This window comes from Tenebrio molitor, chromosome 2 (assembly GCF_963966145.1).
Source record: "Tenebrio molitor chromosome 2, icTenMoli1.1, whole genome shotgun sequence".
In the NCBI taxonomy this organism is placed as follows: Eukaryota; Metazoa; Arthropoda; class Insecta; order Coleoptera; family Tenebrionidae; genus Tenebrio; species Tenebrio molitor.
This window is the reverse complement of record NC_091047.1, coordinates 8,196,630-8,209,485: the sequence shown is the minus strand read 5'-3', so window position 1 is coordinate 8,209,485 and position 12,856 is coordinate 8,196,630. Positions and strand designations below refer to the sequence as shown.

The 12,856-nt window shown below is 35.9% G+C and overlaps 3 protein-coding genes across 4 annotated transcripts; 1 reads left to right on the top strand and 2 right to left on the bottom strand.

Moving 5' to 3' along the window:
- Positions 1 to 41: 41 nt before the first annotated feature.
- dUTPase (Deoxyuridine triphosphatase) lies at positions 42 to 1,131 on the bottom strand. Its single transcript, XM_069037270.1, has 3 exons — positions 457 to 1,131; positions 257 to 402; positions 42 to 201 (listed from the first exon to the last, which is right to left on the bottom strand). Exons 1-3 carry the CDS (start codon positions 839 to 841, stop codon positions 145 to 147), a joined length of 588 nt encoding a protein of 195 aa, XP_068893371.1. The 5' UTR covers positions 842 to 1,131; the 3' UTR covers positions 42 to 144.
- Positions 1,132 to 1,218: 87 nt separating this feature from the next.
- On the bottom strand, positions 1,219 to 2,583 carry Mlc-c (Myosin light chain cytoplasmic). 2 transcript variants are annotated; one of them, XM_069037272.1, is made up of 3 exons: positions 2,458 to 2,583; positions 2,338 to 2,365; positions 1,219 to 1,903 (listed from the first exon to the last, which is right to left on the bottom strand). In XM_069037272.1, exons 1-3 carry the CDS (start codon positions 2,458 to 2,460, stop codon positions 1,491 to 1,493), a joined length of 444 nt encoding a protein of 147 aa, XP_068893373.1. In that variant the 5' UTR covers positions 2,461 to 2,583; the 3' UTR covers positions 1,219 to 1,490. The 2 variants fall into 2 exon arrangements, with proteins under 2 accessions (XP_068893373.1, XP_068893372.1); XM_069037271.1 differs by lacking the exons at positions 2,338 to 2,365; positions 2,458 to 2,583 and adding an exon at positions 1,950 to 2,239.
- Positions 2,584 to 11,727: 9,144 nt separating this feature from the next.
- On the top strand, positions 11,728 to 12,644 carry LOC138124266 (uncharacterized). The gene is made up of 3 exons (XM_069039253.1): positions 11,728 to 11,887; positions 11,942 to 12,317; positions 12,364 to 12,644. The coding sequence occupies exons 1-3, from the start codon at positions 11,873 to 11,875 to the stop codon at positions 12,516 to 12,518; spliced, it is 546 nt and encodes a 181-aa protein (XP_068895354.1). The 5' UTR covers positions 11,728 to 11,872; the 3' UTR covers positions 12,519 to 12,644.
- The last annotated feature ends 212 nt before the right edge of the window (positions 12,645 to 12,856 follow it).

The window sequence follows — 12,856 nt, the reverse complement described above, 5'->3', positions numbered from 1 at the left end:
TGTATGGTTATGTTAAAAATATGTATTCAAAAAATTTAGAATTATGAGTAAAAAAGCACAATCTCTTTATTTGAACTTAAGTAGGAACAACATAAAGTAACAAGAACAATGTTAAGCAAAAATAAACACCATAATACTGACAAACTAATTTTTTCCAGTTGATCCAAAGCCACCTTCTCCTCGCTCAGTTTCAGTTAGTTCCTGTAAAAACAGTACAATTGGAGCTTGAAAGTTTAATTTTAAACCAATAACTTGCCTTAACTTCCTCAAGGTCAGGATAATAAATTCGTTCACAAATAAATTGGGCAATGCGGTCACCACTCTTGACTTCAAAAGCACTATCTGAATGATTAAACAGTACGACTTTGATGACTCCTCTGTAGTCTTCATCAACTACCCCAGCTACATGCAAGGTCAAATTAACAAAAAAATCTGTTAAACGGCAAAAGTTCTCACCTCCAACGTCGATAAAATTCTTCACAGCCAAGCCCGATCTAGGGGCGATTCTTCCATAGCAGCCTTCTGGGAGTTGTACTTTAATGCCGGTATCCACTAGGGCTTTGCCCCGAGCGGGCACGGTGCAGTCGTAGGCGCTCTTGAGGTCGTAGCCGGCAGCTTTAACGGAGCCTTTGGTTGGAGGGTAGGCCTCTGGGACCACTTTGGTATATTTCATCACGATACTCGAGGAAGGCATTTTGGTTCGTTTTTCTAGTTTTGAAAACTCCGAGCAAATGTACCTGACGGACGCCACACACGAAATGCCGAATAACGCGGGAATTTGGGGTAGTAACATCAAGTTTTTACCGCCAATTCTTAACACCTGTCGCAGTGGTGCCGGCATCTTGCGAAAACTTGGCGAGTAACATCAAAAGAAGCGCTAATTGCTCGATTTGAACGTTCCATGTGTTTTTTTACAAATTAAAATCAATAACAAGAAAAGAATCCAAGGGTACTGAACTTTTTACTAACCTTATCAGCAACACGGGGCTTAAAATTTTACTTGCCTAATGCTACAAAAAAACTTTGCATAAAACTATTTCTTTCATAAACTAACCCCTAATGTATTATTAGCTTGAAAAGAACTGTACTGTAACAAGATTACTTTAAGCAATTTTTGAGGTTAGAATCGTAGCATATTGATTGATGTCACACAATAGCAATTGCGCAATAATTTATTTATGAGTGGAAAGCGATTCATATCTTATCAATAAGTAGTCACTCATTCAATATTAATATATTTTTATGGTTATTATGAACACACATGCTCTGTAACAACCTGGTAGTGAAAAATACATTAATCAACTTACAAATATTTTTGATCTCTAAGTACAATGACTAATACAAAATGCCTCTATAATATAATAAATTGGAATGAAGGCACTATAAAACACAAAATAAAAACAATAGTCAAACATAGTCATATGGATAAACTATAATAAATTACTTTAAATGCACCCGGTAATAAGCTACATTAGCCTCAACACTTAACATTAACCGGACATAATCAACTTGACAAACTCTTCATAGTTGACATTCCCTTGGGAATCCTCTTGTCCCTGGAGCAGCTGCTCCACTTCATCATCTGTCAACTTCTCACCCAGCGTCGTGAGTAGGTGGCGCAACTCCGCTGAGCTGATGTAACCATTTCCATCCTTGTCAAAGTGGCGCAGCCCCTCGATAAAATCGTCAGCGGTGTCCGCACTTCTCGACTTGGAAATTTGCTGGTAGATTGGCAGAAACACTTCAAATGACACTCGCTCATCAGGCTTGTGCTGATGGGTGTACTTCTTCACATCAGATTCAGTCGGATTTTGCCCCAAGGCCCTGAGAGCATCGCCAATCTGGGCCACGTGGATTTTTCCATCCCCCCGGTTATCGAAGAGCTGGAATGCCTCTTGGAATTCTAAAAACGGACAAAATGTATGTTAGTTGCGCGACAGTGCGATTACCTTCGACTGAAGTCAGGGTGAGTTTGCTAGGTGGTTCGTAAAGGTACATGGTGAGTTGGTGCACAGACTGCTGAAGAACATCTGCGCTTCTCACCAATTGGGACTGATGAAATAGTGGCAACTTTCAAAACAGTACCAAATATGGATAAAATCAACAGGATGAATCATTGCGGGCGCGCTCGTTCCCTACTATTTTTCTACATTGGGCCACATACGTACTAATTCGGCCTTAGAATTGAATGTGCGTGTTCACATGAATAAAAAATATTATTATTTGAAAAATAATTGGAGGAAATAGAGCGAAACTGAACAAATAAGACCGTGATATGTGTAAGGAAGAATGTAAGGCGGGGCTACATAGCCTAGTTACGCGTTTCTCTTTACTTACCGGCCATCTGGTCTTCTGTGTAGTTTGCCTAAAAGAAAGCAAAGCATTGTCAATTTAATTGTGCACGAATTATACCAATATCAGGTGAAATTAACGGTTTTTAGTGATAAAACTACTCACCATGGTCGTTTTGCATTCACTTGAATAACTGTCAAATTTTACCAGTTGATTGTACTTTGGCTAGTGTAGGCAACCAGTTATACATAAAAGCGGTAAATTCGAATTTAAACTCAACAAACGGGTCAGTTTTATCTGCTATCGCACGTACTAGGTTGCGGCTGCTTTGATAATTATTTAAAAATGATGTGCGAAAGTAAATAATTATTACTATTGCAATAAAGTGAAAAATATTTTAGAAAATTTAAACCTCTGACTGGAGTTATTTCGGTGCTATCAGCAAGGCTGCTAATGACGATACCATTTACAGAGCCGTTAAGACGGGGTGATGCAACAGGCGACTTAGTTTTGAAACCAAATTAGTGTAAAGACTGTTAATTACTTAATTAATTAGTCCCATTCTGTATTTGGCTTTGTTTGTGGATTTCATGGACATGCGGAAGACTGCGAAACGTCTAAATGATGCTAAATTCAACGAGCTACATTTTCAACGTAATTAAATCCATCATAAAGATATTTACAAGGTGAACACAGTGTGTAATGAATTCGTGATTAGCCACGTGACTTCTTTGAAATGCCGTGCCAAAGCATCGCACAGTGCACTCTAAAACCCACCCGGAGCTGAATAAACATAAACCGTCGCATTATTTTGAATAATTACAGAAACTAGATGACTTTTACCCACACTCACTATTCCCAGTTAATCAGCCATTGCAATGCTAATCGTTCACAACAATTTACATTAGGCTTGTAAATGTAGTAATTTTCGATAATTGGATTAGCCGAATGGAACCAAGGCAAAATTCCTGAAAACAATGTCAGAATGTGATTTAATTTTCGGCTTAATTAAATGATTTCGGAGGCATAGCCGAACGCGAGGAGTTACATGTGTCATGTGTGTTATTATGTAAATGAAGTTTCCTGAATGCGTGTACCAGTAGTTGTCGCGTCGAAGTAAGCCATGGTCTTATGACCTTGATATTTCAATCAAAGCTGGCCGAGACGGTTAGAATGTGACCATTTACCACGACGGAGGAGGCGCCCGATAATCGAAATCGTGCTCGGCCGTCTATTGCCATCCAAGAATGGAAATCTTGTCCGCCACTCCAAGTGAAATTGAAATTTTGACAAGATTAAAAATTCAATTAAAAAATATTTCATTCAAAATTCAAAGGTTTTAAACCGTTTAAATAAATAAATCAAAGAACTGGATCTGTGAGGAGTGAAACAGTAGTCATTTTCCTTCACTCATTAAGGGATTATTGTGGTAATTTCGGACACCGAGTAGAGATTCCAACGACTTTCCTTGCCCCGTCGCATATTCAAACCAGAACCACTAATTCCAATAAATTATCATTGCCGATAACTTAATGACAGTATCTAATTTCAGGCATTTAGCGTTTATTGGTACCTCTAACCCATAAAATCCTGAATCGATTAATCATCGATCAATTAAACTCAAATTGACTTGATTGAGATAAACACCGCGTGCCCCGTACAGATTATAATTTTCTTAAAGTGTTAATTTCTGCCTGACCATATTTACTACAAATTAGTAAATATTAACAGCCATTACGGATTAACAACAGGCACAGTACCTGTGCAACGGCCGCTTACTTAATTGTAAAAGCATAGGATACGACCCTGAACTGTCTCAATTGATTGTACCATTTGATCAACCATGCTGGGCGTAGGAATTTTGTACTTTTTAAAATTACTTTTACTTTTTATCGGTCCGAATTGAAATAAATATTTCAGTACTAATAATAATCTAAATCAGATCATAAATCATTCCAGTTGAAATAACTGTTTATTTTTTGGAGTAATTGTGGGTAGCAGGTCCAAGACCACGACTCAATGACGCGCTTCTGGGCAAATGCTGAAGAATGAAATATAGGACAATTTCTATCTGCGAACAGATAATATCTTAATCTGCATCACTCACGAGACGTAAACAAAAAGTCTAAAGGGTTTGGTCCAGCATGTTAAGATTTATAATTAAAAGTCTTGACCCTGAAATACTTTCTACACAACAAGTTTTTTTTCTCACATATTTTATTTGGTCGTTACAATACAATCCAGGTGCTGAGGCGCCTTCATTAGCACCACTGTTGGCACTTCTCCTGTAGGTCCGAGCAAGGCTATCGAAATTAATTTATTACCTGTATTGCGGCAAGAATGATAATTTACAGTCCACGCAAAGTGCAACAGTGATTGACTTTCTCGCCACCGGAGAAAATATAAGTGCAGGGCCGCGGAAAGGACACCCGCAATTTTTTCCTTTTATTTCGAAAATTGCAGCCGATACGGTTCTGGCGGAGATTGTTACGTTTTATTATCCGGTTAAACTTGACTCGGCCGTTTAAAGTACCGTCGGTAATAATGATTTTATCGGACATGTCATAATGGGAATCGGTACTTGTCGTTTGACATTTGTCGTTGGAAATTTAATGTATGTCTAGGTTTTACATAAATATGGAACGCACCCGTCGGTGGAGCGTGCAGGAGGGATGGGCGCGGAGTATACAAAAATTAAAATTAAAACAGTGATGAATAAATTTATCGTGGAAAATTCTGACCGTTCGCACCGCAAACCTGATAAGGCACTGTTATATAATGGCACTTATTAATATTTATCCAAATTTATGCGTTTTGTCTAATGTGTTATCAAAGTTTTTACTGCAAACAGGTGGGTGTGTCGGTCGTTATTCATTTATTTATTGGCCATACAGGTTCATGAGATGAATCGATTAATTAGTAGCTTTGTGGGAGGAATTGAGACAATGAGGAAATTTTGGTGGAGTTTTTAAGGCGAGAGTGTTCCAGATGCCGTGAAAATATCACGTTTTATCAATCTGCAACAATAAAAAAAAACATGACATAAAGTGTGTTTTAATTTCCTATGCATTTTCCACATTGCGCTGTAAATATGAAGGTATGTTCATTATTATAATATTCATTACGAATATTTTACATATTTACAATAGAAAAAAACACAAGGTACTGTTAAATATCTCTATTTAAAATTTTAGCAATTTGTAGGATTTGAATAGCATACATTATGTATGAGGTGTGAAGTGTTAAAACTGGTCTATTGTATGTATTGACGTTATTTATCTATTATCTTCACAATAATTAAGTCTAAAGTTAGATTTGAAGGCAAAGGCTACAAATTGTAACTGTAAAATTCACATCTATAGTACTGTATAAGTTGTAGGTTTGTGATTATGTATGTGGGAACTCTGTCTGTATTTTTAGCCTAAAATTATGCCAATAAAAATTAGTTTGAAAATATTGTTGATCTTGTATTGTAATTGTTATAAACTACTTTTCTTCTAATTATTATATCAGGTAAATTATTTACTTAGAGTCGATTTGGGACCATGTTTAGATGAAGACGTCGTAAAAGGAATGTTTTTTGTCTGTTTTATTAGTTAATGGTAAGAGCTGGGATAATAAAAAAATATAGTTATGGACACAGACTCTCTACCACGCAACACCTTTCACAATTTACTGTTTCATACATTTAAAAATAGCAACTGGTTGGTAAAAGAAATACATACGTTTGAATGTGTTTACGATTAGCTTGATCATACATTCTAATTCAAAATTCAAAATAATATTCAATTATTATGTCTTTGCAACAATCAAATTTGTTTCGATAGTTACTAATATAATTTTTTAAGGTAATATTATATCTACACGCGATTGGTCAATTAACAACGTTCTTATTTTAAAATCCAATGAGGATGGATTTTTTTAAATATTTTTCCTATTATTCCCAGAAGATGATGAATTCACCGTATTATTTTGATCCGCCAGTTCTGATAGACCCTGTATTTCTACGAATAGAATTGTATTTTTTTTTAAATTAAATCGCGTAACAAAATATAACAAAAAGTACTATAACCAGTATATTAAAAAAAAAATAACAAGTTGTTTTTAATCTGAGCTCTAGCTCCAGTGTCTTTGGGCAGAATTCTTTCTTTCGTCCTGTTTGTTCCTGTTTCACGAAATATTTGACAGAGCTATGAAATGTATCAGGTATTCATCAGCTCTGATGAAGCTACGCCACACGTTAATAGAAACAATAAAGCAAGTAGAGTTGATGGATTTTCTCACGGGCTGTGACCTTGGAAATATCTGCGCGAAGACGGGGCGATAAACCAGTGAAAAATCTATAAATGAAAACTGAAAACGTCGACTACTTTACATGCAAATAGACGATAGCGAGACGACAATAACATAACGAATGAACGAAATTTTCCGGTCGGTTTGTAGCGCCTACTTGAGACCGATATTCTTCATTTGCGCAGATATGGCTCACAGCCCATGAGAAAATCCAAGACGTTTATTAGGCCACTTGAGTACAAATCTTTTGGAAGACACGTTAGTTAACTAATCGTTTCCCAATCATTTTTCGCTTTTTTAAAATGTTGGTTTAAATTGTTGTAAATGACCTTTAATTAAATAATCAACACTATCCCACATGTCTTTTATCTGGTTTAAATTAGAGGCTATGAGAGCCCACGCATGCCATCAACTCTTTTCCTCTGGACAAATTTAAACAAATTTCGATCAATATCTTGGGTTACGTATTATTTTTCTCAAACAAATAGCGGCAATTACCTACTATATACCTTTGGTTCAGAAACCAATTTGTTTTATCTTATTGTTAGATTGGTCCATACCAAATGATTAATAACAACAAAACCATATAAACGCTAATGGATCCGCCTGCATATTAAATTCTATTGAAGTTTTTATATTTATAGATTGTACGGTTGGTTTAAAAAAAAAACGGGAACTGTCAGAAAAAGTTCTGTCAGATTTTATTAAATTTTTATAGTTTGAAACGACCTTTTAGAATTTAGGTTAAAAAACTGCACTTATGTGTCAGAAATACTACTGTCAAACAGACAAAAATTGACATAAATTGACAAATTAAATTTCCAATTCACATTAGGTCAAAATTCATTTCCCGTTTTTTTTGAAGCCAACTGTAATACATATCGTGTCCCATCTTCTTCGAAAGTCTAATGACCACGTGTCCTTAGACAAAATAAAATACTTAACGAAGAATCTACTGACTTTTCGTCAGCATGACAACCAAATAAATTCATTATTATTAGTTTTCATTTTAAAAGCATTTTTCAAATTTCTTGGCAAAATTAAATTACCTCTCCGATTGTCTTAAATATTGTTTTGGCACTACTCATTTCCAAATATGTACCCAATTAAAAATGTCATCGTCACCAATAACTGATGTTAAACTGAAAAGCTAAAAAGCTGAAGTGTTGCCACCTATTTGTTTTGCGATAACAGAAGTGATTTTAAATGGAAAGCAAGGAAGAAGAAATATAAAAATACACACTTAATCTATTTTTTTCCGGTAAATTTATGCTGCTCCGGTTCATTCACGCAAAGTTGTCTTTTTTTACCACAGCTCGGAGCTGATTTAATGGGGTATGATCTAAACCGCGTAATCGCACTTGTGATCATCGATTACTTCATACAAAATGGGTGTCGTCGAGCTCAAAATATCCCGTTAAAACGTCATTATCGACAACATCAAAGCGAGAACGAGTGCACGGAATTTAAAAAAAGGACGGTGGTTAAAATTAGAACTCCAAATATTTATTTTTAACAAAGTTTATTAAAAGACCCAATTACACGACTTGACCTAACAAAATAATAATGATCCAGGTGTTAAGTAGTGTGCTACAGGAGATATTTTCATATTTGATGGCGGAAACAAAAGACTGAGAAATGTCACAAATTTGTATTGTCAGTGTCAAATTTCTCAAAGACGTTCGTGATTTAGGCGCAGAAATGCAGCAAATTGGCAATAAGAAAGTTATTTATCGTCGAACTAGAGACATAATTTGTAATACGTTTGATTATATGAGAATAACTTTTCCTTTTGAACCATTGACAAAAATTGGTTTCTTTAGAATTTATTTTTTCAATCAATTTAGCGAAAATTTAAATTTACCTAGACATTTCTTTTTACGGCGTTTATGAGAAATTTGACACTGACAATACATTTTTGTGACATTTCTCAGTCTTTTGTTTCCGCCACCAAATATGAAAATACATACCTCTGGAAAATATTTTTCAGAGGTGACAAAAATGGAACCATCAAGTTAGCTGCATTTAAAAAAAACGGGAAATGTAAAAAAAATACACGTTTTTTTTTCATTTTTGCCATAGTTTGAAAATGGCTTTTAGAAATAGGTTAGAATTATTTGACGGTATGTCAGTTTATAAATAAATAATTCAATGACATTTAAAAAAATTATTTGATAGGTACTGTCAAGTAGACAATTAAAGTCCATTCAAAAATCAAAAAACCACGACCTGTTGCTTTAGGTTGGTAAAATTAAAAAAACCCTATGTAGATATTTTTTCATACTATGTTGGTAACTATAAATTATGACATGTATTTGATTCAAAATAAAATTCAATTGCTTTGAATTTCGTTCATATTGTTTATATAGCAGCACGTTTAATTTATTTATCGATTCTTATTATTTTTACTTAAACATGCCCAGAAAAACAAGACTCTTAATAAACATTTAACCTCAAAATTACAAGTCTCACCAAATTTTACACTAGACAGCGTTGTCAATCGTAATTATCGAGGAAAATGGGACGTTAGTGGTTTTTTGATTTTTGAATGGACTTTACATATTATGTAATTGACAAATATTTAAATCAAATTTACATTAGGAAAAATTTTATTTTCCGTTTTTTTTTTCAATTCAGCTGTATGTTTATAGAAATAACAAGTGATATTTATTTTAAAGCATTAGATCAAGTACATATCGGGTGTTCATTTAAATTTCCGGTCAAAGTTGGCGTTGAAGAGTCGATTGTGAACGCACCACGGATTACGAATCACGGATCAGTTGTCTTACCGTAGTTTGTGTTGAGTGGTGCGTTCACAATCGACTCTTCAACGCCAACTTTAACCGGAAATTTAAATGAACACCCGATACATTAAGAGCCGGTTTCACCAACGTCAGTTAAATTTAACTACAGATTAAAATGTACGAAAACATTGTTGTAACAATAGGTAACCAAAGTAACGAAGCATTTTAACCTACAGTTAACTTTATCTAACGTTGGTGAAACCGGCCCTAAGTAAATTAAATTAAATTAAAATAAATAAATACATAAATTGGGAGAAGACTGAAGCTGAGACATTAAACTAAAACTGAACCGTTATTTAATAGTGTTTAATGTTTCATTTGTAACATAATATTTTTCTAAAATACAATAACATGAGATACTCGTACAACCAACACATTTATTTGCATTACATTCAAAAAGCTCCACTTCCATCAAGTCTAATTTACGTGACTGCATTATTTTTGTTAATTTTTTAAATGTAACATTATTAGTGTCATAACCATAATTATGTACCTCATAAAGCCGTGCTTTTTCATTCCAACACAATTAATTCTGACTTGGTTTTTAGATGAAATCATCTACATATTTGCACGCAAATGGAATATTCATCACGTATTTTTCATAGATTTTGTCATTTATTGAACCACGTTTTAATGTATGAATTTGGCGTTGGTACTAAATTTATTAGTCATGCTCTGAACTACACAAATCATGGACGCGAATTGATGTTGCCCTTCATATTTACGCTTTGAGCCAATGCATTTTAAACACGATGCAAATCAATTTATCCTGATAAATTGTTCACATGCACTTTACCATTCGTATATTTAACGAAAATAAATGCAATACAATACCAACATATTCTATTTAGAAATTTTCTAATCTACATAATGTAATCTTCAGCCGCGACATTATAATAATGATTGTCTTGTAATTAGTTTTTTCCACATTACAAAAAGGATAGTTACTAATTCAGTTAGAAGTTTTTTTAAGTTGATACATTTAAATTTGTGCACTTATCATCAAGATTCTCTGGTTTAGTTAACAAGATTGTAGTCGAAACAAACTAGCAAGAACATTTGTTGTGTCTTGTGTAATTTATGACTACGAATTTCGTTTCAATGTCATTAGTAAATTTTCGTTTTATTGCAATTAGAAGATAAGAAATATGCCGGTATTGACGAAATTTCAAAGTTAATTGGCACAGGAAATGAGTTGTCGTTAAAATTGAAAAGGACACCACTTTCGAAAAAATATTTTTGATTCTAAATTGCTCAGGGAAGCATATTCGAAAGAAGTCCGATAAATAATACGTCAGACACAAGTGTTTAACATAATTCCTATGTTAATTCATTATTAACAGTTATAAAATTATGTAACGCCTAAAATGCATAATTGATTTTCGCATTAATAATTTTGAAAGAATGTTTTGTAATGTTTTCGTATTCCTTGAAACGTCAGTACCCATATTCGGCCTGATTCAAATTTCCCGTAATTTATTGCAGGATGTGGCATTAAGACGATAACACTATTAATATTTCGACAGTTAGTAACTAATAAACTAGCATTAACTAGGTGATTTTTATTAAAATTTTAACTCTGCATCTGGGTTATTGTCAAACTAACCTTGCCTTTACAGTAGTTGTTACACATTTCGACATTCTTTTAGTGCATTCGGTGACTTCCACTGCTAAAATATGCGCAAAGAATGTGCAGAGTCGAATTCTTTTCTTGAGACTCGCGAACGAGTTTCTCAGGAAAGTTACATTTCTGCACAGGTTAAAAGTGTCCGTTTATATGGTCAACGTAATCAATCAAGGACAAAAATAAAAAGTAAAACCACTTTTTATTTTGAAAAAATGCAAATCATTTTCCATTGCACCCATTGCCGTTTTAAGAAATCACAGTCATGAGTTATTTCATGGAGACGATCGATAAGTAGGAAATTGGAAAAAGAGTTCCGGTTTCCGCATAGCTCTTGGTTTCCTCCAGCGGACGCTGTCTGCAGCGATTGTTGTAACAACTCAATAAAGTTTCCGAACTAATGAGTAGGTCTTTTGCATAATTCAAATCAATCTTTAATTACACATACTGGAGGCTACACTTGAGGTCAGGTCTGAATTCAATACACGTCGCAAAGGTCATAAGTGGGCGCAATCCCTTTGAGTCAAAAGGCCTGAAGTGTCCGACAGTAAGAAAGACGCGCCTACTCCGACGCTCCGGTGCTCTTTCGAAAGGGCATCCGAGGCGCGGTTGGTCAATTTCGTTAAAATATTCTCCGATTTGAAATTGTCGGAACAATTACTAAATCCGTTACAAAAGCACATTTTACGAACTCTTACAGAAATTCCTTTAAAACTGTTCTCGTCAAGGTGGTGGTGGGCCATTGTTAATGTCCCATCTCGTAAGTTCATGGTTATCCCATGGGTAGGGTGTGGTACCGCTATAAATAGAGCAGATTTCGGCTGATTGTCATTATAAATTCGAACAGCAAATTACCAACATGTTTGTAAAACTGGTAAGTAAAATGTGCCGACAGTGAACAGTGGTCGCAGTGGTGTCTAAATTTCAGGCCGTATTAGCTTGCTCCCTCGCCGCCGCCCTGGCGGTGTACAACGGGCCCCTCGCCGGAGGTCTCCCCGCCGCCCAGTTCCCCGCCGGAGTGAACCCTCAGGCTTGCCCCAACTACCCCAACTGCGCCAACCCCTCCGTCGCCGTCAACCAGTCCCCCGTCTCCCAGTACAACGCCGCTCCCCAGTACAATCCCGCTCCTCAGTACAACCAGTACAACCAACAGCCCCAGTACGCCCCTCAACCCCAGTACAACCAGGCCCCGGCTCCCCAGTACAACCCCAGCGTGCAGAACGCTCTCGACAGAGGCGAATACATCGGGGACGGTGACTACCACGGTGAAGGTCTCGCCGAAGCTCTCGCTCCAGGATACCAAGGTAATTGGCGGTGACTGCCGAAAGTTGCGTTACAGATCTGTTTCAGGACAAGCCCAAGCGTACAACCCTGCTCCGGCGTACAACCCTGCTGCCTACGCCCAACCCCAGGCCTACCAGCAGCCCGCTGGTGTGGGACAACCCGCCCAGATCCCCGCCGGAGTGGACGCCCGCTCCTGTCCCAACTACCCGTTCTGTCACTAAAAAGAAGAAGATCAAGCTAGACTGCCAGCTGACAACATGTTGTTGCATTAATATATTTACAAAATTGTAAATCACCTGTAATATAGTCTAAATTAATTTAATTTAATAAAAGTTACAAAAAAATCATATTGTACGAGCTTTGTTGGCGTGATGTCATTACCCAGATGAGAAAGGCAAGTGCTGAAACAATCGCACGTTCTTGAAAAATGCTTTGTTTCACCGGTAAGGTCACAGTCTCATTATGAGACAGAATAAGGAAAGCCTCACCTAATAGAGGTATTTCAACTTTTTATCGGATATCTACAATTTTTTTTTGTTTAATGCTTGAATATTTACCA

What these genes read in the sequence shown, in the direction of transcription:
- dUTPase (XM_069037270.1), bottom strand. Translation starts at nt 841, where the DNA reads ATGCCGGCACCACTGCGACAGGTGTTAAGAATTGGCGGTAAAAACTTG. An exon ending in GAATTTTATCGACGTTGGAG is followed by an intron (nt 403 to 456) that starts GTGAGAACTTTT and finishes CCTTGCATGTAG; the next exon opens with CTGGGGTAGTTGATGAAGAC. An exon ending in CTGACCTTGAGGAAGTTAAG is followed by an intron (nt 202 to 256) that starts GCAAGTTATTGG and finishes CTGTTTTTACAG; the next exon opens with GAACTAACTGAAACTGAGCG.
- Mlc-c (XM_069037271.1), bottom strand. Translation starts at nt 1,998, where the DNA reads ATGTACCTTTACGAACCACCTAGCAAACTCACCCTGACTTCAGTCGAA. An exon ending in CACCCTGACTTCAGTCGAAG is followed by an intron (nt 1,904 to 1,949) that starts GTAATCGCACTG and finishes GTCCGTTTTTAG; the next exon opens with AATTCCAAGAGGCATTCCAG.
- LOC138124266 (XM_069039253.1), top strand. An exon ending in TCTCGCTCCAGGATACCAAG is followed by an intron (nt 12,318 to 12,363) that starts GTAATTGGCGGT and finishes GATCTGTTTCAG; the next exon opens with GACAAGCCCAAGCGTACAAC.